This window comes from Aedes albopictus, chromosome 2, assembly GCF_035046485.1.
Source record: "Aedes albopictus strain Foshan chromosome 2, AalbF5, whole genome shotgun sequence".
NCBI lineage: Eukaryota > Metazoa > Arthropoda > Insecta > Diptera > Culicidae > Aedes > Aedes albopictus.
The window spans coordinates 511,378,349-511,401,781 of record NC_085137.1 but is presented as its reverse complement, the minus strand read 5'-3'; the positions used below and the strand labels follow the sequence as shown (position 1 = coordinate 511,401,781).

The 23,433-nt window shown below is 38.9% G+C and overlaps 2 protein-coding genes across 3 annotated transcripts in view; one reads left to right on the top strand and one right to left on the bottom strand.

The window, feature by feature from the left end:
- Positions 1-23,433, bottom strand: part of LOC134288741 (uncharacterized) — a 531,602-nt gene that overhangs the window by 498,320 nt on the left and 9,849 nt on the right. The gene's annotated exons all lie outside the window — the stretch shown is intronic.
- Positions 1-23,433, top strand: part of LOC109404755 (sensory neuron membrane protein 2) — a 94,832-nt gene that overhangs the window by 64,186 nt on the left and 7,213 nt on the right. Inside the window, exons 2-7 of one of the 2 annotated variants that reach the window (XM_062854533.1) lie at positions 4,697-4,854; positions 4,930-5,077; positions 5,495-5,629; positions 13,999-14,253; positions 14,328-14,557; positions 14,623-14,822. In XM_062854533.1, coding sequence (XP_062710517.1) covers positions 4,697-4,854; positions 4,930-5,077; positions 5,495-5,629; positions 13,999-14,253; positions 14,328-14,557; positions 14,623-14,822 — 1,126 coding nt within the window. The remainder of the gene's footprint in view (positions 1-4,696; positions 4,855-4,929; positions 5,078-5,494; positions 5,630-13,998; positions 14,254-14,327; positions 14,558-14,622; positions 14,823-23,433) is intronic. The other variant, XM_019677689.4, reaches the window with a different exon arrangement.

Here is a 23,433-nt window from a genome sequence, read left to right as displayed (position 1 = left end):
ATACTCGGCATGTCTCTTTATATTTAACTATTTAAGCCAATGTCACATAGATCAAGATACTTCTCCTTTTTTGCATCTAGAACTGGTCAAACGTCAAGCGTTATCTATTGGTGTGATTATAAGTAAGAAATCTATGTGACGCAGGCAAAATTATAATCCGATGATGCCTCCAGGAATTCCTCTTGGGATTCCTCTAGAAATAATTCGAGAATTCACCCAGGAGTTCCTGGTTGAGTGTCTCATGAAATACCTCATGTGATTCATCCTGAAGTTCTCTAAGGATATTTATCCAAGGATCCTTCAATCTTCTATGATTCCTCCATAAATTCTTACTAAGTTTTATATCTGTTATGATATCTTTAGGGACGCCTGCCTTAATTGCTCCAGATGTTCTTGATATGATTCCTCCACGAATTTGTCCTGTGGTTTCTCAAGGGATTTCTGTAGGATTCCTCAAAGAGATGTGCTTTTCAAGATTTATTCTGTCCAAGATTTTTCCAAAGTTTAATTCTGTCGTTCCTCTTAAAATTTCTACTAGGATTTCTCCAGTCACTCCTGCAAGGATCCCTCAAAAAGTTCCAATATTTCAACCATTCCTGTTCGAAGAGTCCCAAGTAACACATATGGCGCAGAAAACTCACGGCGGCGCAGGTTTTGTTGCGCAGGAGTCACTGTGACTTACTTCTAACAAATGAATTCTTACTTGCTAGAAGTAAATCGCAGTGACGCAGAAGTCATGAAAACCTGTGTCGCTGTGACTCTTCTATGACATGTGTGTTACTGGGGGTATTTGCCCAGATTCACCCAGGTATTCTTGCTGCAACTTATCCAGCACAATTTGACGGTGTTTCCAATAGATTTGTTCTTCAGATCCCGCTAGAAAAACTACTGTGATTTCTCCAGAAGTTTCTCCAGAGATTCCATGAAAATTTCCTCCTGAGATACAGAAGTAATTCTTTGGAAAAATTTTGTAAGGATTTTGTAGGGAATGAGATGAGACGGACTAAATAATTATTAAATAAATGGAATGAAACCAATGAGGCTATCCGTCTCATCTTATTCCCTACAGATTTCTCCAAGAATAAAAGATAGAATTCCACTAGAAATTTCTTCAAAGATTCCTTCAGATATTCCTTATTTGATTTTTCCAGGAATTCTTCCTGGAATGCATCGAAGATTTTTTTTAAATTACTTCAGAAATTTAACCAGGGTTTTTCATGGACACTGTGACCCTTCTTGAAAATCCAACTAGGATTCCACCAGTGCATGAATTTCTCCAGAAGTTCCTGCTGAGATTTATACAGAAGTTCCTTATATAATTAAAGACTGCCCCTGAATGTTACCAGGAATAACTGTGTTTATTGCGGTAGAAATTCCTCCGAGGATAAAACACGATTTTTTTCCAGGCATTCCTCCAGGAGTTCCATCATTTATTGAGGAATGTCTTCAGAAATTTCTTCAAGAGTTCATCTATGGATTTCTTTGCGAATTTCTCCTGTGAGTTCTCAAGGAGTTCCTCCAGGGATTTATCAGAGAATTTCTCAAGTGATTTTCTGTAAAATTTACCCTTAGACAAAGCGGACCGTTACTGGCGTTCTTACACCCAGTATCACACGAAATTGAGTTCACTATCAATGCTGTCTACTGTCACCTCGTTTGGAGTTTAAAGGCTATGTTCCAGTAATAATGTAATGTCAATAATGAGTAGAAGATGTAATGTTTGTTCCGTTAAGAGCTATATAACATTTCTCATCAACAGTGACACCGAAAATTCTTATAAAACTTCGAAATTGGTCGTATAACCCATAACTGGATAGCAGGCTTGATTCCATGAGGGGTGTAGTATCATATAGATTTTTTTGTAAATCACTCTAATTGCACAAGTTTACAAAATAAAACGAAAGTCGTGAACTTCTGTCAACGACCAAAATTTTTGAAGCACAATTTAGTGCTGATTTCGAAACCGACCTTCAAAAAATTTTAAGTAGAACAGTTTTTGAGTTTTAGCTCAATATCGAAGTCAAGTCAAGTACAAGACACTGAAGACGACCTTACAGTTGAGGTCGAAATACGTATCTGTCAAAGGATGCAAATTCTTAGTGGAATTCAAAGGAATCGTACTTAACCCGATTTTCTTTTTATTTACAGATATTCCCCTAACAAGCCCAGGTTAATCATCATCTCAATATCGAGTTTTGTAACTTTTCAAAATATGTAATTTACTAAAATTCAAATATATTGCGTTTTGTTTAACCAATTTTAAATCTTTTTCCATAAATTAAAAGCTGAATACAATACCATTCGATCATCTGAATACAGGTTTTGCGTCAGATTGATGAAATTCAAGATATTGGCGAGTTTTAGGGACGATCTTCTTAAATTTTAGCAATATTTCCAAATTTTTTTTGAAGAAATGTATTTTTTTCAATAAAAAAAAACTAACTTAAAAATTCTTTCTCGACGTTTATTTGACATATCATATGTAGGCGAGTTACAATAAAAATTTCAGCTCAATCGGAGCATTGATTACGGAGAATGAGATGGTTGGAGTGAGCGACTTTGCTTAAAAATAGAACAAAAATCGATTTGAAATCATCAACCTTGTATGGAAAGTCGAAAAAATTTCCGCTCTACTGTGAATTTTTTCTTTCGCGTTTTCGAACTCAGGGCATGATTCTACACCAAAAATGATCATCAGCTTACCGAGTTCAAAAATGCTGTAAACTAGTGTTATTTAAATAGTGAAAAGATGGAACCAAAAAAAAAGTTACGTTATATCGAGGTAAAAGTTACGTTATATCGAGCTACGTTATATCGAGGTATGACTGTACTCCACTTTGCTAAATTTTCCATTGACTTCCAATGTTATCGGAAACGTCAGGAAATTTCCTCTAATATGAAATATAAAAAAATCGGGGAATTGATGAACGGCATATTTAAGCTCTTTCAAAATTTTGATTCCAGACAATTTGCATTCGATTTCTGTGGTCTAATCAAAACCCGGCGCTCTATCATCAAAACCTTTGTTGATTTACTTTTCATATATTCAGTCGATCAGTGTTATTAAAGATTTTTAATGACGGCATAATAGGAAGCTGGTTTTTAATCAAGCCGGTTTCTTTACAATGTGCTTTAAAATGTTTGTCATTTAATAGGTCTGCCTGAAATTTGTTGATTCTGTCAATGTTAGACGTAAATATTTACAATACTACCTGTTCTGCAGAGATATAATTGACGTACAGACATGCGTCCACAAAAATTTTGTTTACGCTATGGTAGATATTTATTTTCTAACGCGCACTCATAATCGACAAACAAGATTATATCCAAGATGTTCGCTATTTACACTGCTATCATATTAATTCAAATGGATCCGTTCAGGTATATTGGATTACTTCGGATTATTACGTCCATAATCCGTCAAATAGACCCCTATCACACCCTACTCATCTATTCAAGGCCATTTCTCTTTCGGAAGGTCAGTCCACATGCAATTATTTCCGATGGTGCTCATGAAACACATATGGGTCATCAATTCCCATCAGCGCAGCGTGCGGGCGAACATTCGTTCATTAGAACGAAGCTTTCTCGTTTGCGTGTGAAATTTCAATCACACACCACAGCAATGATGGTGATGATGATGACTGCCACTGTACGACATAAATCGCCTTAGGGTAGATAATCACGAATGTTCATCGTAATCGTCATCGATGGGAGCCAGTAAGCTCCGTGCTCTGAGCGTCACGCTACCAAGCCAAGCATTGAGCTTACAACCTGCTATACATGTGCGAGTTTGAAGCTCGTATTATCGTTGAACTTGATCATCACCGAGAGCCCGCCCCTTAGGTCGAGACAACTTTATTTGAATATCCAACCACGCTGTTATGACCCATCCGATAGAATTAGCATTGATGCAGCGCGTGTTGTCCTGACCAGCTGAATATTTGATCAACATATACTGTCTACCCCCGTTAGTTTGACAATTTAATCAGAACTCTTTTTTATTCGACCCCTGCTAATCTGCAGGTTATTCAAACTAAAAATGCTTCAAACGTCATTCTGCTCATAGAACGAGGTGAATCATGATGGTTTGCATGAGATGTCGTCAAATTAACAGGGGTATACGGTATACGTTTCGTATGACGGAGTATACCTACCGGTAGGTTCGATTAAGTGATTTCCATCGGCTCATTCGACATTCAAAAATGTGTGCTAGCACGTGTTTCCGTTGACTAATGTGGGGCTACATCATTGATGCGCTCCTGCCGATAACCTTGCACATATTCGGTTTGGAATCATTTAGAAAACAAATAGGTGCCGTACAAGGATATGAATATATTATGCCGGGTAGATATTGATACAGTCTATCAAGGTCTTATCATCTAAATAAGGGTCTGTCCCAGTTTCCATTCGAATCGGACGTAGCCAATGTTCAGTAATGCGAAAGGGCATTAACCTTCCTCGCAGTATGGACTTTTGAATATCAAAACAGCGACCAATTAAGGAACGAAGTATCACCTGTCACGCAATCCGGCCTCATTGAGGACAAGGTTGTTGCTGCTGGTGTATGTGTAAAATCCTTCGGAGAAAGTGTAGAAAGCGAGGTTTTGTTGGTCAAGGATTTTGTGGGGTCGGTGCTCAACTGCTTGCCATTATATTTACGACGATTATTTTGCTTCTTTCCCCTCTCTTCCAGAACACAGAGCTACGGCAAGAGACGCCACAATTCAAGCGGTGGGAGGCTATACCACAACCGTTGGATTTCAAGGTTTACATATTCAATGTAACCAACCCGTATGAGGTGCAAATGGGTCGACGACCTCGAGTAGTCGAGGTTGGCCCTTACATCTATTTGTAAGTATTCGCATGTCCGATAACCAAATTTCAGCATCCCATCCTAACGAACTTCGCGTGTTCACAAACCCGTAGCCAATATCGCCACAAGGATAACATTCGGTTCAGCAGGGACCGAAGCAAAGTACACTTTTCCCAGCAGCAGATGTACGTCTTCGACGCCGAGTCATCGTATCCCCTCTCTGAAAACGATCAACTCACGGTGCTGAATATGCATATGAATGTAAGTGTCATTTAGTATTGAGTTTGCTTCCATAATCGCCTCGCTTCCTATCCCTAAAAGTCCTGTTTGTAAATTTTTCCTTGTTCATTGGCAGTCTCAAAGTTCTTGTACGTCATAGGGATGACTATTTCTTGAATTGGTCGGTTTATTCATCAACTGTTAAGGTTGCATAGATATTCAACCTAAGTTCTACATTTGTTCAGTTAGTCGCGGCTTATTTCAAATATCATATTCCACATGGTATTGTCATCGGTATATTTATTTAAATTCCTAGCAGCATGCTGAAAATAGGTCGCTTCTACATAACAATGTTAGGTTCGCTCGTCTGGTCCCTCTCATATAAACAACATTAAAGTCTACTCTTCCTACTGTATCTTTGCTATCCGTTTCTTTCATTTGTATATTTCTTCATTCCAGAGCATATTGCAAATAATCGATACCCAAGCAAAGGAAACGATCACAAACTTTCGCTCCGATGTTAACAATACTCTCGAAAAAATCCCCGTAGTTAGAGTCATTAAACGAATAATAGAGAAAACGACGCCGATCCAAGTAACGTGTTTTGCGTTTTCTATCTACTACTTTTACTGGTTTAGTTTGAGCTTAATCGATTTGGATTAATTTAGTGGCCTTTGGTTTCACTACTTTGTGTTTGTTTCTACTATTACACTGCACAACCCACTTGCGGAGAGGTGGGTTGTTTGGGTGGAGGCGCTAAGCTATTACTTCTGGTTTTCCACTGTTAAACTTTGTTCACTTCAAAGGTCCTTTGCGTTTATGTCCTTTGAGCACTTCATTTCCACTGCCTGTATGTGTGTATCTGCTACTCTTTTAGTATTTTGTGTTTTCGTTGTGTTGTATATAATCATGTTGTTCGGGTGGCGGACTAATTCGCTAGTTGAGAAGACAAGTTAGAAATTTTGGTTTAAAACTGTAGGGTTGTTGCTTTGCTCTTTTAGCTGTAGTTGACAATCATGCATCCATCTGTGATAACCTATTATTTCTGTGCACACTTTCATCTGAGTTACATCTTATCAGTCATACGAACGACTATCATGATCATTTCTCATACCAGAACCTCGAAAAATAGTTTGATCAATATGTGAATATTTACCGCCATCCGAACTGGTGCTAGTACAGGAACAGGTGTTTTGCTCAATTTTGTTAAAGATCAATAAAAACAATTGAATGTTACGAATAATTTACATGTTTGAGTTCATGGTTACGAAATACTTTCAGTTTTTCAACAGTAATTTTCTTCACTTATTATTGGAACAAAACACCTCGATGTACGTATTCATTGATTATATTCAACCCAGCGTGAAGTTATTTGCATGCTTATTTCAGAGACAGGATCATAGCAAACAATATTATGAACCTTTACTCTACTGTTCATTCTCAACAGTTATCTTTTATGTAGATTATATTCATCTACCTTTTTCGCTGCATAAAACGAGTAAGAACTTTTTAGTACATACCAGTATTTTACATTAAAATGTAATATAACTGTGGTAACAGCGCTCGGAGACGTATAAGAGAGAAAGCAAAAGGAGGTCTCAGAAATATCTAAAAGAGAACGGCATAAATGTACTAACTAATGAATCTTAAACCTTTGGAGTCGGAGAGGTCATATATGATTCCGGCGATGAAACCGAGCATAACAAACGTGTTTAACGCCGCGAGTTTAGGGCAACGGCAAAACAATCCGGCTGCAGAAGGTTAAGGGGAAACAATAGTGAAGGGGACAATCCTAGGAAAATTCAGAGGGTTTCAAATGGGTTTTTGGGGTTGTCTGGACAATACAAAGGCTCGTAAATATTACGGCGAACCCAGCATCCAGAAGGTGGCCAAAGCCGGAAGGATACGGTGGGCAGGGCATGTTGCAAGAATGCCGGACAACAACCCTGCAAAGCTGGTGTTTGCAACGGATCCGGTTGGCACAAGAAGGCGTGGAGCGCAGAGAGCACGATGGGCGGACCAGGTGGAGCGTGACTTGGCGAGCATTGGGCGCGACCGAGGATGGAGAGCGGCAGCCACAAACCGAGTATTGGGGCGTACTATTGTTGATTATGTCTTGTCTTAATGATGTTGAACAAATAAATGTATGTATGTATGACAATGGAGGCCCATATAGCCGAGGCGGTAAACGTACGGGTATTCAGCATGACCATGCTGAGGGTGACGGGTTCGATTCCCGGTCGGTCCAGGATCTTTTCGTAAAGCAAATTTCCTTGACTTCCTTGGGCATAGAGTATCTTCGTGCCTGCCACACGATATACGCATGCAAAATGGTCATTGGCAGAGGAAGCTCTCAGTTAATAACTGTGGAAGTGCTCATAGAACACTAAGCTGAGAAGCAGGCTTTGTCCCAATGAGGACGTTACGCCAAGAAGAGAGAAAGAGAGAGATGTATGACAATACAAAGGTACTTCTAGAGGTTTCTTGGCCCCTCAAGGGGTCCCATGGGGTTTCACAGGAGTATCAAGGAGAGATTCAGGTGATTTAAAGGAGTTTGAGTGGGATTTAAAAGTTTTAGAGATGCTTCAGGGGGATTAGGGGTTTTCAGAAGTAAGTCAGGGCCCTTCAGAGAGTCTTGGAGCTTTTCATTAGCATTTAAGAGGGCCTCAGGGAGTTTCAGGGGATACCAAGGGGTCAGGGGGTTTCAGGAGCGTTTCAGACCTAAACTGTCTAAATAGGTCTCAAGGGGGTTTCACGGGCGATTCACTGGCGTTTCATGAGGCCTCAAGGGGTTTCTGAAGCTCTCTTGAGTGTTTCAGGGGATTTCCAGAGGTGTCTCTGAGGATCTCAAACATACGTACAGATTTCGTTTTATATGAAATTTGATTTAAAAAAAATCATCTGATATTCCTGGGATTAGGGATGTCAAATAAAAGTTCAGAGGCGAAAAAACTCATTTTTTTCGAAAACAGAGTGTGTGTTTAATTGACAAATTGAGAGATAAATTTGTGAAAAAAAGTACCACTTGTTTTGGTGGGATTAGACTCTGCAGGCGGCCGTAGGACATAAACAATTCACTAACCCTCATCATTTCGAAGGCACAACCACGAGCATGTGAGAGAATGAATTCTAGCCCTATCAACCAGATTCTGACTTTCTTCATAGTTTTTTATCTGGCGATAGCGATCGCCATCGTTTCAAAACAAATCGATAGCGATCGATATCTAAAATCTCTCACTGGTTGACCGGGAGCAGAAAGAGAGATAAGGTTGTGAAAGATTGACCCTGTTAGGGTGGTGTTTCGAATCCCGTTAGACTTTCTATTTCACGGCATCGTAACTTGTTCTGTGGCTTAGTTAGTTAAAGCGCCGGATTAGTGAAACGCAGTCATGGGTTCGAATGCCATGAAACAAGTGTTTTTTTGTTACAAATTTATCTCATAATTGGTCAATTAAGCACACACGGTGTCTTCGAAAAAACAAGAGTTTATTCGTCTTTATAAGATAACCGTAAGACGGTGTAACTATGATAGTTCGACAGACATTTTATTTTTTATCTTATAGCTCTGATTCCTCCAACCAGTTAAGAAAAAGGCAAACGTGGATCATAACAATGCATACGGAAGTCAATTTTAGAGGTATTTTCATTACTACCAAGCTGCAAACTTGTTATTGCTTAACAGCATAATTGTGCTGGTTCGTCACGAAGGGGGTATAGAACTCTGTTGCGTCCACCGCAAATTAAATGGTACTGAATTCACATAAATTTGTACCATGTACCTCACTATATGATTTCTGCCCTCATTTATTGTATGCACTCCTCATATCAGTTCTATATAGCAATAGAAATCAGTTATTACCGTCTTTTTGACCCGTGCGGTCGCGAATTATACGTTGTAGGAGCACAAGCGACGCAGTGAAATGTCCATTCATTCAATTACCGAAAACCCCACAGTGCAGTAAACATTTCCCGCGAACCAGTGACCGAACTCCGAATCTATCCACTCCGCCGTTGTCCGATGGTTGAGCTCCGAAGAGGATTCCCTTGCGTGGACAAACTCTTTGGACAAAAATAAAAGTTGTCAATATTTTCATTATTCGACAACGCCTTCAAACAATCTGCTCTACAATAAGATTTCGACTATTTCTTCAATGAATGTCCACTTTTTCCGTTAGATCGATCATAGAAGATTATAAATCTGGTATTGGATCTCTCAACAAAGCATGTATCTACGAATCGTAATCAACTTTGTAAATTGGGACATAATTCTCCATTAGGTTGTCCCAAAATTGCACATGGTTAAAAAGCTTGGGGCTCACCCTGCAAATGATAGCTAAAGGTGTTAGAAACAAACTTTTTTATGACGGCAACTTTAAGAAATGACGTTTAGAGGTCGCCCCGGCGAGATTTTTGAAAAATGGCCATTTTTCGTAATAAATTTCATACAAATATTTTTTACCGTACAAAAATTGGCAATACACACTATTTTAATATTTTTTACAGCTTGATATGGATCCAAACTACTTGGGAAAAATAATTAACGACATGTTTTGCAGGTAACTTTTTGAAACTGAATTTTTGAATTTACTAAAATTTGTCATTTTTTGATATACTGTGCCTTTTACCCATCATAAAAAGTATCTGAACCTAATGCTAATTTAAAAAAAATTCCATAAAAATATCGGAAATTTCATGAGGAAAAACTTTGCCGAAGACAGCATGGCGTTTTTTCTATCCGTTTTAGAGTTATTCACAATTTGCTATCTGGTGAAATTTGATTTTTTAGATATTTTTCTAAAAATGTCACATAAGAACTTCCCAAAAACATATACAATGTAAAAAATCACGTATGCTCAACAAGTTTTTGTTCTGATTGTGTTTAGGAATTATAGTGGCATCATTTATTGAATTTTTGATTCCGTTGACAAGTCCATTTTCTTTGATACAGAGAGCCTTAACCACTAGGCTTAACCATACACCTAAAAAACCCCTAAAAGTATGCAATGCCCTTGTAATTTGGCCCACCCTGGGTTTTTTATTATATTTATCATATAATCTCTACCAAATCTTGTCAAATGATTATTGGAACTTCCAATATTAATTTTCCAAGATTTTGTAGAAATTATATAATAAATGTAATAAATATCAGGCCAAAGTCTCCTTTCTTTCGATTATAACGTGCTTGTATTTTTCACGAATAAAAAGAAATATATAAAAAAAGTGCTTGTATTTATAAATTTTGATTTATTTTTGCGTCGGAAGGTAGATTAAACAATCCTTTTCTGATCTACACAACACAAATTGTCAAAATGTCCACTGTAACATCGTAATAATTTAAAGAGAATCGGAAGAAAGAGAGCCTCTTTTTTTCAGATTGGACCTTTAGATATGTTTGTCGCCAAATCCTAGGGTGGGTCAAAATACGCCCACTACCCTATCAAATGGATATGGAGATCAAAAAGTGATTTTGATTTGATTGATATAGGAGATAAAAGATCTAAAAAAATATCAAAAAATTTTCATCATATCATATTCAGATCTAACCAATACACTGAAACCTCCATTTAAGTCGGTGCATGGCTTATCGAAAATATTTTTTACCGTACAAGCAGTGACAAAACTAAAGACTTTTATATTTTTTAATACTCCACATGACATAGAAGATTTGTCAAAAAATATAAAACTGTATAGTTTAGTTATTGCTTGCACGGTAAAAATTATTTTCGGTCAGCCATGCACCGACTTAAATGGAGGTTTCAGTGTAGCAGCGAGCTATTCGTATGATCTTCAAATATCAATTTTGATATTGTATAGATGTTCCAGGAACATATTTTAGATATTATTTTCTTTTATCTCTTATATCAATCAAACAAATATTATGTTTTGTCAGTATTCCACCTCTACACGGGCTATGATTTTTGTTTAAGATTTTAAAAAATCTTGATTTTCATAAATTCAAATTTTCAATCCATATGCACAAACAAGTCTTCAGTTCAAAAATGAGGTTAATTGATAAAATGTTTAAGATGCAGCAAATCAATTTTGCATTTTCATAGAATATTACTCCGATATCCAGATCAAGCACGATTTGTACCCCCTAAACTTTCTTCTTAACGAAGTATTTCAATTGAAGTTTGCCTATTCTGTAGCTGAATGGTACATGAAGTTGTAACTGGTTCGAAATTGAGTTTTTTAAGTTTTTGAGATGTTCAGAACCATAGTTTACGTTCACATTTTTTTTTTGTTTTCAAATAACATGAAACACGAGATATTATTCCCTTATTAACCTCATACATCATTGGATCATGAGTTACTCTCGTACTACTGTTTATACTTTCAGGGTATCACGACGCTTTGTCCTAATCTGCCCTTACCAAACATGAATACTAAAAGTAATCATTACGGACTATTTTATTTGTTCTCATTACCCTTTTGTAACAATACGTGGAGATCGGTGTAATATATGTTCAATCAACAAACTACAGAAATTTTGAAAGTTCTGATTGAAATCGTGCCTTGACTCCAGCGAAACGTAGATGGACAACAATCAGTTATTTGCACTCGGAAAACAACCATTTGCTCCAGAAACTAATATTTTTATTCTTCTTGATCACTTAACCTATTTTACAGCTCTATTGTCCACTAGGGCACTACGTGAGCGATTACTATTGACAGCTGCACTTACACTTTGTACAGCTTCTAGAAGTATTCTATTTTACTATATCAAATTGGTTGCCTTCGTGCTGCTTTCACTTTTCTACTCTTTTCTCGGTAGAATGATGAGCACGAGGATATCGATGGTTGCTTGTTGGTCCTTTTCCAGTCCGATTGGGGGTCAATTATGAGTTGCATTTCGCCGATGTCCAAGTATCCGGGTCCGTTTGAGCTATGGGCTCATAAGAGGGTCAATGTCAGCCACTCTCGGGGAGAAGAGTAACTGACGAAAAATTGCAAGTGCCGGGGCTGGGAATCAAACCCATGACCATCCGCAAACGAAGCGAACGTGTGACCAACTACGCCACGGGCCCTGGCTTCAGAAACTAATATTATATCGAACAGGAGTAAGTAAGTCCCTTGACAAGATTCCTGAGTACCCGGGATGGCCTGATTGAAGTCAGGCCTAGAGTTCAATGAGCTGTAGAAGAACTGTAATCAAATGTTTTACCTGTAAACTCATATTCTATCATGGGTCAATACGAAGGTCTTCCGCAACTACTCTTGAAAAATTTGATGTTCTAAGTGAAGTCATGCCTTGACTTTAGAAGCCCTTTAATGGGCAACAATGAGAGTTTTTTGCGCGCGGAAAACAACTGTTAGCTGCATAAACTAATATGACATCGGAGAGGAGTAAATAAGATCCTCGACTAGATTCCTGAGTACTCGGGATATCCTTTAACCAGGGCAGGCATAGAGTTCAATGTTGATGAACTTTAATCGCATGTTTTACTCATGTTCCATCATGTGTCAATATGAAAGTCTCTCATAACCATTCTTAGGAAAATTGGATGACCCTAGCGACGTCGTACCTTGACTTCATAGACCCGTAGATGGATAGCTATAAGAGTTATTTACCCGCAGAAAACAACGGTTGGCTCCATAAAGAAATACTATATTTTGCTCTTCGGCATGATTCCTGAGTACCCGCGATGGCTGGGTTGAACTCAGGCCTTGAGTTCAATGAGTTGTTGATAAACTTACATGTTTTCCCTGTTTTACTCTGTGCACTACTTAAACGATTGTTTGAAGTTTAGGCTTGATTTCATTTAGACCATAAAATTGTCTTAGGAATAGTTATAAGATATCTTCTTATTGTCACATGATGAAATATGAGATGTAGTCCACTGAAGCTTTACACAAGTAAACCAACAGTTCATTGACCTCAAGGACTGACTTCAATCAGCTCATACCGGGTACTCAGGAATCTTGTGACAAGATTCTTGTCAAGGAATTCATTTATCCACCTACGATTATCTGAAGTCATAACTTGACCCATGAAATCGCTCAGGTCATCAAATTTTCCCAGGAATAGTTGTAAGCGACCTGCTTTTTGACACATAATGAAATATATGAATTAATGTTGTCTATAGGCTGTATAGACTCTCAAGCATGTTTTACAGTTGATCTACAGCTCATTGAGCTCCTAAGTTCAACCAGAATATCCCGAGTACTCAGGTATCTTGTCGTGGAACTAACTAACTTTTGTTTCTTCATGTAATATTGGTTTATCCCGGCATGTATCAGCATGTTAGGCATCCTTCAAAGAGAAAATAGCTCATTGGAAGCATTAAATGTGTCATTGTCTTAAAAAAAACGAATTGGAGATTAAAACACAGAAAAAGATTTTTGGTGATTTGCAATTTTGACGAGATTTTCAGATAGAGATTAATCCAAGTCTAGATTTGTTGCCACCATTTTTTCATGAGTTCAACGGCTCTCAACCAGATTGTCAGACCATAAGATTTTAAGTTTTTATTGGATATTTTTTGATGCTCTAATTATTTCTGGGCGGTAATATTTCAGTGTCCTGTAAAATGTTTCCTATCAAGTGCCTTATTCTCCACAAGCCGAGTTCGTGGATGAAAATACAAGCTATTTCTGATTTTATCATCATTCCACTTCACAGACAACCATTGATCATCGACTACAAGACTTGTTGACTAACTGCATTTGCCATATTCCGTGCCCCGTGATTTACACGTGTATCCTTCTTTTGTTCACCTATTTGCATCTGTTCGTAGTGTTAACTTATAATTGCCACCCACCACCCCACAAGTATTATATTAGAAATCATCCTTAACCCAACTAGAGGACGAACTTGCATACGACATAGTTTAATGCGCTACTGTATTAGAAAGTTCTCTAGTTGGATATCGCCAAGCATTTAAACTAACCGCAAAACCACGATCTTTTTGTTTTTCATCCAACCCCTTTTGCACGCACGCCTTTCACCAACCCGTCCGTAGTCGATCCTGCAAATTGCTGAAGACGAAACGTACGACAGCCTGCGGTTGATCAATGCCGAGTTGAATCGGATTTTCGGCCGACCGGATTCCATGTTCCTGCGGACGACCCCACGGGAGTTCCTGTTCGAGGGTGTCCCTTTCTGTGTGAACGTAATCGGCATCGCCAAAGCGATTTGCAAAGAGATCGAGAAGCGCAATACCAAGACCATCCGGGTCCAGCCGGACGGATCGATGAAGTTTTCGTTTTTCAATCATGTAAGATCAATTGTCGGCGATTAGAATGTAGTAGGTACTTGCAGTGTGTGTGATCTTATCTCACGATATTCTAGAAAAACATGACTGACGACGGGACGTACACGATCAACACCGGGATCAAGGAGCCCTCGCAGACGCAGATGATCGAGTACTGGAATGGGAGGAGCACGCTGGACAGGTGGATCAATCAATCAGCGGGCTCTTCCTCGAAGTGCAACAAAATTGTGGGAACCGATGGTTCCGGGTATCCACCGTTCCGGGAAGGTGTGGAGCGGATGACCATTTTCAGTTCCGATATTTGCAGGTCTGTATTAAAGATGTTAGCATTCTTCAAGTGCATATGGTCTAATGTTGGATATTCTATATCAGGACGGTGGACATCAAGTATGTTGGACCATCGAGCTACGAGGGAATTCCTGCTCTGCGGTACGAAACAGACAGCCATTTCTTGAACGAGATTGGACCGGAATATGGCAACGATTGCTACTGTGTCAATCGGATACCGAAAGCCATCGTAAAGAGCAACGGGTGCCTCTACAAGGGAGCATTAGACCTGTCCACGTGTTTTGGTGAGTATCAGACATTATTCTTGATTAGTCATGAGAAAAATCCTAAACATTTCCGGTGACAAATGACGCACTTAAATTAATTCTAAGATAGGTGTTAAATGCCTGTTGATTTAATCAAAAGATTGATTAGCATAAATCTTGAATTTGATTACCAAATATGAACGAGTCCATCCAGCAAAGCCCCGTCATGAACCGGTCACCCACACTGACCAATTTAGCGTGGTTCAAAAAATCGTTTTTGCTCCACACCGCTTATTCGATTCGTAACCAGATTCTATGCCTTCTTCCAAAATTTGAGCTCATTTGGTTGAAAATTGAGACTGCACAAGCCCTTCAAAGTTTGTATGGGAATTACTATGGGAAAACGATGTTTTTCATTCAATCGACCGTAGTATTTTCCCAAGTGCCCTAGAGCGTTAGTTGACCCTTGGTCCTTCTAGGTTACTCTATCAGCTACAACTTTACCGAAGATCGTATTCAAATCGGACGCCTCATTAATTAGTTGTCGATTTGTATCCAACTGGACGAACTTTAGCAATGATCCTCCAGCTTCCCAGCAGGCAACATTGCTGCAAATGGCGCCAAAGATAGCACACTGAAATCATGGCTACTATGTTTTACTGCAAAATGCAGTGATGCCCATTTAGTAGTTTAACCATCATGAGTAAAGATTTCGATTCTGGATAAAAATCGGTAACTAATTAATGAGGCACGTGATTTGAATGCAGTCTTCGGCAAAGTTGTAGCTAATAGAGTAACCTAGAAGTACCAAGGGTCAACTAACGCTCTAGGGCACTTGGGAAAATACTACGGTCGATTGAATGAAAAACATCGTTTTCCCATAGTAATTCCCATACAAACTTTGAAGGGCTTGTGCAGTCTCAATTTTCAACCAAATGAGCTCAAATTTTGGAAGAAGGCATAGAATCTGGTTACGAATCGAATAAGCGGTGTGGAGCAAAAACGATTTTTTGAACCACGCTACTGACCATATCCCAGTTAAAATTAGCAATAAACTGAATCGTCTTCACTAAGAGCCAGACAGAAGACAAATGTCATCCAGTCAAAGATCAAAAGCGGAATCCCATCTTCCACCGCGATAAAGACTGTAAACAAACTCCGCCAACCAGCAAAACAGGTTCGCATCAGCCGGCAAGGTGCCGATGATGATCGCGCACATATCAGCACACCTTTTCCGATTGGAGTTTCTTCTGAGCACTGGGCAACTGCTAGCTACCTACTACTGTTTTTTGTCACCTCACGTTGCGACCCTAACATTGATCATCGATCCTCTAGACGTAAAAGCACGCTAATAGAATTGAATATGTAGTTCCCAAAATACGCTTGAAAGAGATTTCGCTAATTATCTCAAGTGAGATACTCAATTCAAAAAGTGACTCTTGGGCAGAAAACTGAAGGGCCATTGACGCAAGAGAACCGTTTGGGGTCTGACCCCTGGAAAATCTATTTTATGAGTCCTAAAAATAGACAAATATTCCGAAAGATCAAGTGCGGTCAACATCCATTAAGTAAATAAGTTTATTAGCTGCAGTTACAAAAAAAATATGTAAAAGCCTTACGAATAGGTCCAACCTACAAAAAAGAGGCTCTCATTGCTTATTTTCTCTTTCAATTATTACAATGTCTTGAATTAGGCATTAGATAAGGCTACCGCCTCATGTAAGAGGCAAATCAAAATTTGAGCTGTGTAATTTTCAATTATTTAAGTATGCTTAGGTATTGTCTCCAGCATCAGGCGCCGTCTTGAAACGAAGTTTTAGCTCTGGCGCTGAAATAGTAACAACAACGCGTCACTATCTTCAATATTCGGTGTGAAGATTTTTATTGACCAGCGAGCTTCCCGGCATTCGATTAGATGTGGTGAATGCAGAGATACATTTATTCTTGAGTTCAGAGAAAACACGGAGTGGTTTAACGAGGAACGAAATAAAGTTTTTATTGAAAACGTCTTGATTGGTTGGTGGTTGATACACGAGTGAAGAAAAAAATGGTTGATGCTAATGAGCTTCCGTAACAACAGGTTGCTAGGTGTCTACCGAAGCACCCTGGCTTGGGCATCGATTACTACGTTCCTCAACACCCCCTCTTAATCGGACGGTCTTGCATTTATTCCAAACACATCTGCCACTTAGTCGAGTCGGCTTCACTGCCTTATCTTCAATGGCAGGATCATCATTCACTGCGCTAATGCTTCTTGACCATTTTCCAGGGTTGGTGTGCTTAGGCTTACTGCTTTGCTTGGACGATATGTCGAGGCATGGATTAGTATCGGTTGGTCTTTCCCCCTCTGCACTATGGGCCAGAAATTAAAATTTCGCGACAAAATTCAAAAAAGTTGTTTTTCTAAGATCAATCAATTTTCATATTTGTATGATTGTTTGGGCTATGTTTGATAATATACCGACTGATTTTTTCGATTTGTAACAAAATTGTATAGTTTTTTGTATGGAGAAACTTCTTATAAGCGAAAATTCTCGATTTAAACCAATATTAAGAAAAATGTGATTTATAGTGAAAAATGTGCCCAAAAAATATAACGCTTACATTTCCTAAAAGTAAATTTAGTAAATTTTGCATATTTGGTGCACAAATTGCGATGCTTTTAAGTTTAAAAATAAATTTTACAATATTTACTCAAATTTTAAGGTTTATTTGCCAATGTGTTCAAAAAGTAGGAGTATTCGACCGTATTCGACATGCAACCGGTCTAGGATGCTAGTTTAGACTCTTCTTTTTCGAATGCTTCCGAACTTTTTTGCGGGAATTTGCGAGAAACCAAGTTAGAGCGATTTTAGTGCTTGCTTTATTTTTACAATATTTCACGCTGTGCTTTAATAATCAACCACTCTTGCCATTACGACGCAATGACTATGGCTTGCGAAACAATGTACATAGCATCAAAGAACTATCATTCTGGAAGATTTTGTTTCAGATATAAATGTGATTATAAGCTTTTAAATCAAGACCACACACTTACTCAATGTGCAATGTTTCGATATATCAATCCGTTTGATCAATTAGAATTTTAAATTAAGTCAAAGTACCTACATTAGCGTGGTTCAAAAAATCGTTTTTGCTCCACACCGCGTATTCAATTCATAACCAGATTCTAAGTCTTCTCCCAAAAAAATGAGCTGATTTGGTTGAAAATTGAGAGTGCACAAGCTCTTCAAAGTTTGTATGGGAGTTACTATGGGAAAAGGACGTTTTTCATTCAATTGACCGTAGCATTTCCCCAAGTGCCCTAAAGTGTTAGTTGATCTTTGGTACTCCTATGCTACTCTATCAGCTACAACTTTGCTGAAGACCACATTCAAATCGAACGCCTCATTAATTTGTTATCGATTTATATCCAGAATGAAAATCTCTGATCATGATGACTACACAATTCGATGGGCATCACTGCAATTTGCCTTGAAACATAGTAGCCATGATTTATGTGCGCTATCTTTGGCGCCATGTGCAGCAATGTTGCCTGCTGGGAAGCTGAACGATCACTGTTAAAGTTTCTCCAGTTGGATAAAAATCGATAACTAATTAATGAGACGTCCCATTTGAATATGGTCTTCGGTAAAGTTGTAACTGATAGAGTAGCATAGGAGAACCAAGGATCAACTAACACTTTAGGGCACTTGGGGAAATGCTACGGTCAATTGAATGAAAAACGTCGCTTTCCCATATATATTCCCATACAAACTTTGAAGGGCTTGTGCACTCTAAATTTTCAACCAAATCAGCTCAAATTTCGGGAGAAGGTTTAGAATCTGGTTATGAATCGAATTAGCGGTGTGGAGCAAAAACGATTTTTTGAACCACCTTACTACATACATATGTACAGAGGAACAAATACACAGCTCAAGTGAGATTTTAACTCACTACCCGTATATGCTACACAAGTGCTTTACCGACTTAGCTACCGAGCCAATCAATGACGCGGCATTTTAAATATTAAAAGCAAATATTTCCATTTATCGCAAATATATCCATCCCACTTGTACATATGTACGAAGAGCGAGCGTAATTTATTTATTGTTCAAATACCGGCTCCGAGTCATTTGGCCAACTGTCATTTGGGTGGTTGCCGCTTGGCCGAACGCCATTTGGCCGAAAGGGTCATTTGGCCGAAAGGGCCATTTGGCCGAACGCCATTTGGCTGAATGCCGTTTGGCTGAAGAAGAAACGTTCGTGCCACTGTTCTTCACGTCAGTATAACTCAAAATAATCGCCTATGATTAAAAGGAGGAAAAATCTCTGATAAAATATTGAAAGTTTCAACGCCAACTAATCCCTGAATTGTAAAACTAGAAAGAATAGTCAATGGTTGGAAGAAGGAAGAAGGAAAAATTAATGATGATCAAATTGGCAGCTAGAATGTGAAAAGGGGTCTCTGAATTATTTTAAACATAATTCGGCCAAGCGACATTCGGCCAAATGCCGGACATCTGAAACACTTGAGCAGCGAATTTTTTGACCAAAAACTTATCCATATATACATAAATTGAGCTTATTAAAATCATAATTGACCACATGAATTGATGTACCGAAACTTTGCATTTTGAGTAAGTGTGTGGTAGATATTAATTGAAACGCCTACAATCACAGTCTTACCTGAAACGAAACCTTCCAGAATAATAGTAGGTAGTTTGTGGCTATATATATTGTTTCGCATGTCATAAAGAGATTGCGTCGTAGGTAATGGCAAAACTGGATCTTAGAGTGGATGGTTATTGAAGCACAGCGTAAAACATAAGCTAGTATGACACTCTTTGACCAATGCCAAATATTTGACCACTTTTGACAGTTAAATTTTGACCAAGGTGTACCTGGAAAACAAAATTATTTGTCACTCTCGAAAAACGAATAGGGACAAACAGAGCCAAACAACCTGCCAAAATTCATCTGTCAAAAGTGGTCAAATATTTGACGTCTGGGCAAAGAGTGCACCCATAGTTTTGTAAAATTAACACATGCTCTAAAATCACTCTATCCACAAAGAACAGACATCCAGGCTAGAACAAATTTCATTCAGAACGTTGTGTAAGGATTTGAATCTTCACTTGAGTAAGGTTGCAAACCAATACACGATGAAAACACTAACGCCGCCAAACACCATATTGCCACAGTCAATGGTGAATTGAAACATTTCAAGTGGTGAATTAAATTAGTATGGGAAACTAATCGATTGCAGCGCCACGATGTTACCACTTGTGTTGCCGATTTCAAATGGTCGTTAAATTCCTTACACAATTTTGCAACTGGACTTCGATGTCTGATCTCTGTGCTTTATCTTGGTTTCCCGCAGTCTCAACTAGCTTCCTAGACCAGTTGCATGTAGAATACGGTCGAATACTACTACTTTTTGAATAAATTGTGCAAATAAACCGTAAAATTTGAGTAAATATTGTAAAATAAATTTTAATTTAAAATTAAAGATATCGCTATTTGTGCATCAAATATGCAAAATTTACTGTTGGGAAATGTAAGCGTTATAATTGTTGGGCACATTTTTCACCAAAAGTTACATTTTTCTTAATATTTAACCAATATCGAGAATTTTCGCTTATAAGAAGTTTCTCCATACAAAAAACGATACAATTTTGTTACAAATCAAAAAAATCAGTCGGTATACAATCAAACATAGCCCAAACAATCATACATATATAAAAATTGAATAATATCGGAAAAAAACAACTTTTTATAATTTTGTCGCGAAATTTTGATTTCTGGCCCATAGTGCGGTGGTTCTATGCTTTCTTCCAGGTGGAAAACTTCTAGGATGCTGCCTGATTGATAATTCCAGTTCGTAGAAATTTTCTTGCAACGGACAAACCGCAACAATTTTTCCTTGTAGTTTCATTTCCGCCGACGATCTTTTGAAGTTCGCTTCGACACCTGCTGCAGCCATTTTCTTCATGGAGAGCAGATTGTCACGTAGATCTGGCACATGTCACCATGTCGGTTGACTCCTACAATCGATCCTCTGTGCCAAGCAACGATGGACTGGTCATTTTTGGCATCGCTCATCTCCACAGGCCGCTGCAGCTTTTCCAACGTTGTAAAATAATCCTTCGATTTCACAAGATGATCTGTGGCTCCAGAATCCATCTTGAAACTGATTACCTGTTCACAGTTGTTACGAGGTATGCTGTCAGTCAGAAATACAACCGGTTCTCCTCCACAAAAGGTCACAGGTTCATTGGATGACTTCTTCGCCTTACAGTTTCTGGCCGTATGTCCCTGCATCATGCACCTATTACAGATTGAGTTGAGTTGTCCGGGTTTCTGCTTGGATCCGACAAAAACCGCAGGAACTTCATCACCAGCATCTGCCATCCGATCGTTCTTCTTCAGCTCTTCTGCCAGAAGACGTTCAAGCACTACATCCAGGGTCAGCTTGTCCTCTTCCACATTCTCCAATGCGGTTACCAAGGGATCAAAAGATTCTGAAAGTGTGACGAACAGTTGGACACTAGGTCACCCTCTTCCAGTTTTGCGCCAGCCGATTTCAACTGCCGGATCAGTTCGTCGAAAATGTTTAGATGGTCCCTCACCGACAATCCTTCAGTCATTTCCAGCTTCGCCAACTGCTTCCGGATTAACGTTTGAGATGCCACAGATTTCTTCAGAAACTAGTTCACCTAACCGACCAGTTTTCTATACGAAAACATGTCAAATAAAAAAAAACTTGTCGCGCGTCTCCACCCCATTAGGGAGCAGAAGTTTTAAGCCCATTCCACACAGGAATGAACTGTACGCGACAAAGGACAAACCACATGCATTCACAACAAGAAACGACACAAAACTCTGGGAAGACGTGAAGGATAAGGAGTAGCCAAAGCCTTGTGATATTCAGAATAAAGAGGAGTTAGAAAGAAATAAAGTAAGAGTTGTATAGTGAAGTGCTTGAGGTTTTCCTGAGTAGCTAGTGCAAAATTTCCCTGTCCCGCGGTAAATTAAGGGTAGGCGTGCCGACCCTGATGCAGTTGGGTCGGGGAGTCTCTAATACGGTTCCCATTTGGCTGACCCGATACTTACATTTTTATTTTATTTCGATAAAAGGAAAGATGATGAAGAATTGTCCACCAGCTGGATGGCCTCATACGCTCAATCTACAAGAAAGGGCACAGACTGGAGTGTGCCAATTACAGAGGGATTACCCTTTTAAATTCGGCGTATAAAATACTGTCGCGTGTCCTGTTCAACAGACTGCGACCTCTTGAGGAGTCCTTCCTCGGCGAATACCAGGCTGGTTTTCGTGAGGGCCGATCAACGACGGATCAAATGTTAATCCTGCGGATGATCCTAGATAAATTTCTGGAATATAACTTGCAGACTCACCATCTGTTCATTGATTTCAAAGCATCGTACGATTCAGTGAAAAGAAGTGAGCTTTGGCAGATAATGTCAGAACATGGTTTTCCGGCGAAACTAATTAGGCTGGTATGCGCAACGCTGGATGGATCAAAATCAAGTATTCGGATCGCGGACGCAGTATCTACGTCGTTTGTGACCTTGGATGGATTGAAGCAAGGGGATGCTCTTTCAAATTTATTGTTCAGCATTGCACTCAAAGGAGCGATTAGGAGGTCAGTCGTGCAGAGGAATGACTCTATCATAACACGGTCGCACATGCTCCTCGGTTTTGCGGACGATATAGATCTCATTTTAGCGACCCGATTACTTTTTTGTGGTTTAAAAATAATGATTGTCTTCAGCTTCAGGCACTGTATTATAAAAGTTAATGACCAAAATTTAAAAAAACACTTTAAATGGATTTTTAGAAAATCAGCCTGTTTGAGAGCATTGAGCATTGAGCATTTGAAATATCTTTTCATTAAGCCTCCAAGATGTCTCACAAATGAAATCCTCAATCCTTAGTATTGTTATCAGTAGTCAAGCTCCAAAAAAATAATATTAAAAAAAAATGGAAGTCAATGGTGTTGTTCAAGAAACATTCCCGACCGTGAGTCCTCAACATTTTTTTAACTCTATTTCATCGCAACAGTTGAAGAAATCTCTAGAGAAATCTATGGGAGGATCACAAGGAGGAATCCCGGGAGAAATTCCGAGAAGAATTTCCTTTAAAAAAAACCCTGAGAATCCCGAGGGGATTCCTAAGAGAAATCCTTGAAAAAATCAAGCTGGAATCCCTCAAGGAATCCCTGAAAGATTCTTTGTACGAAAGAATTCCAGAAGGAATCTCTGAACGAATCCCAGAAGGAAACCTTAAAAAAATCTCTAAACCAATGCCGAGAAGAATTCTGGAGGAGTTGCTAGAAGAAATTCCTGATGGAATCATTGAAGAAATCCAGAGGGGAATCGTTGGGAAAATGCCGGTGTAAATCGTTGAAAGAATCCCGAGGATGAACCCTACGAGCAATTTTGGGAGGAATCCCGGAAAAAAAGTCGGGTGGAATCCCACAAAAAATTCCGGAAAAATCCCAGGAGGAATCCTGGCAAAATTCTGAAGGTGTCCAGAGACAAATCCTGGAAGGAATCCCTGAAAGAATCAAGTAGAAATCTCTCGAGAAACCGTCTGAAATCTCTGAAGGAATCCTAAGAGAAATCACGGAATAAATCCCGGTAGTAA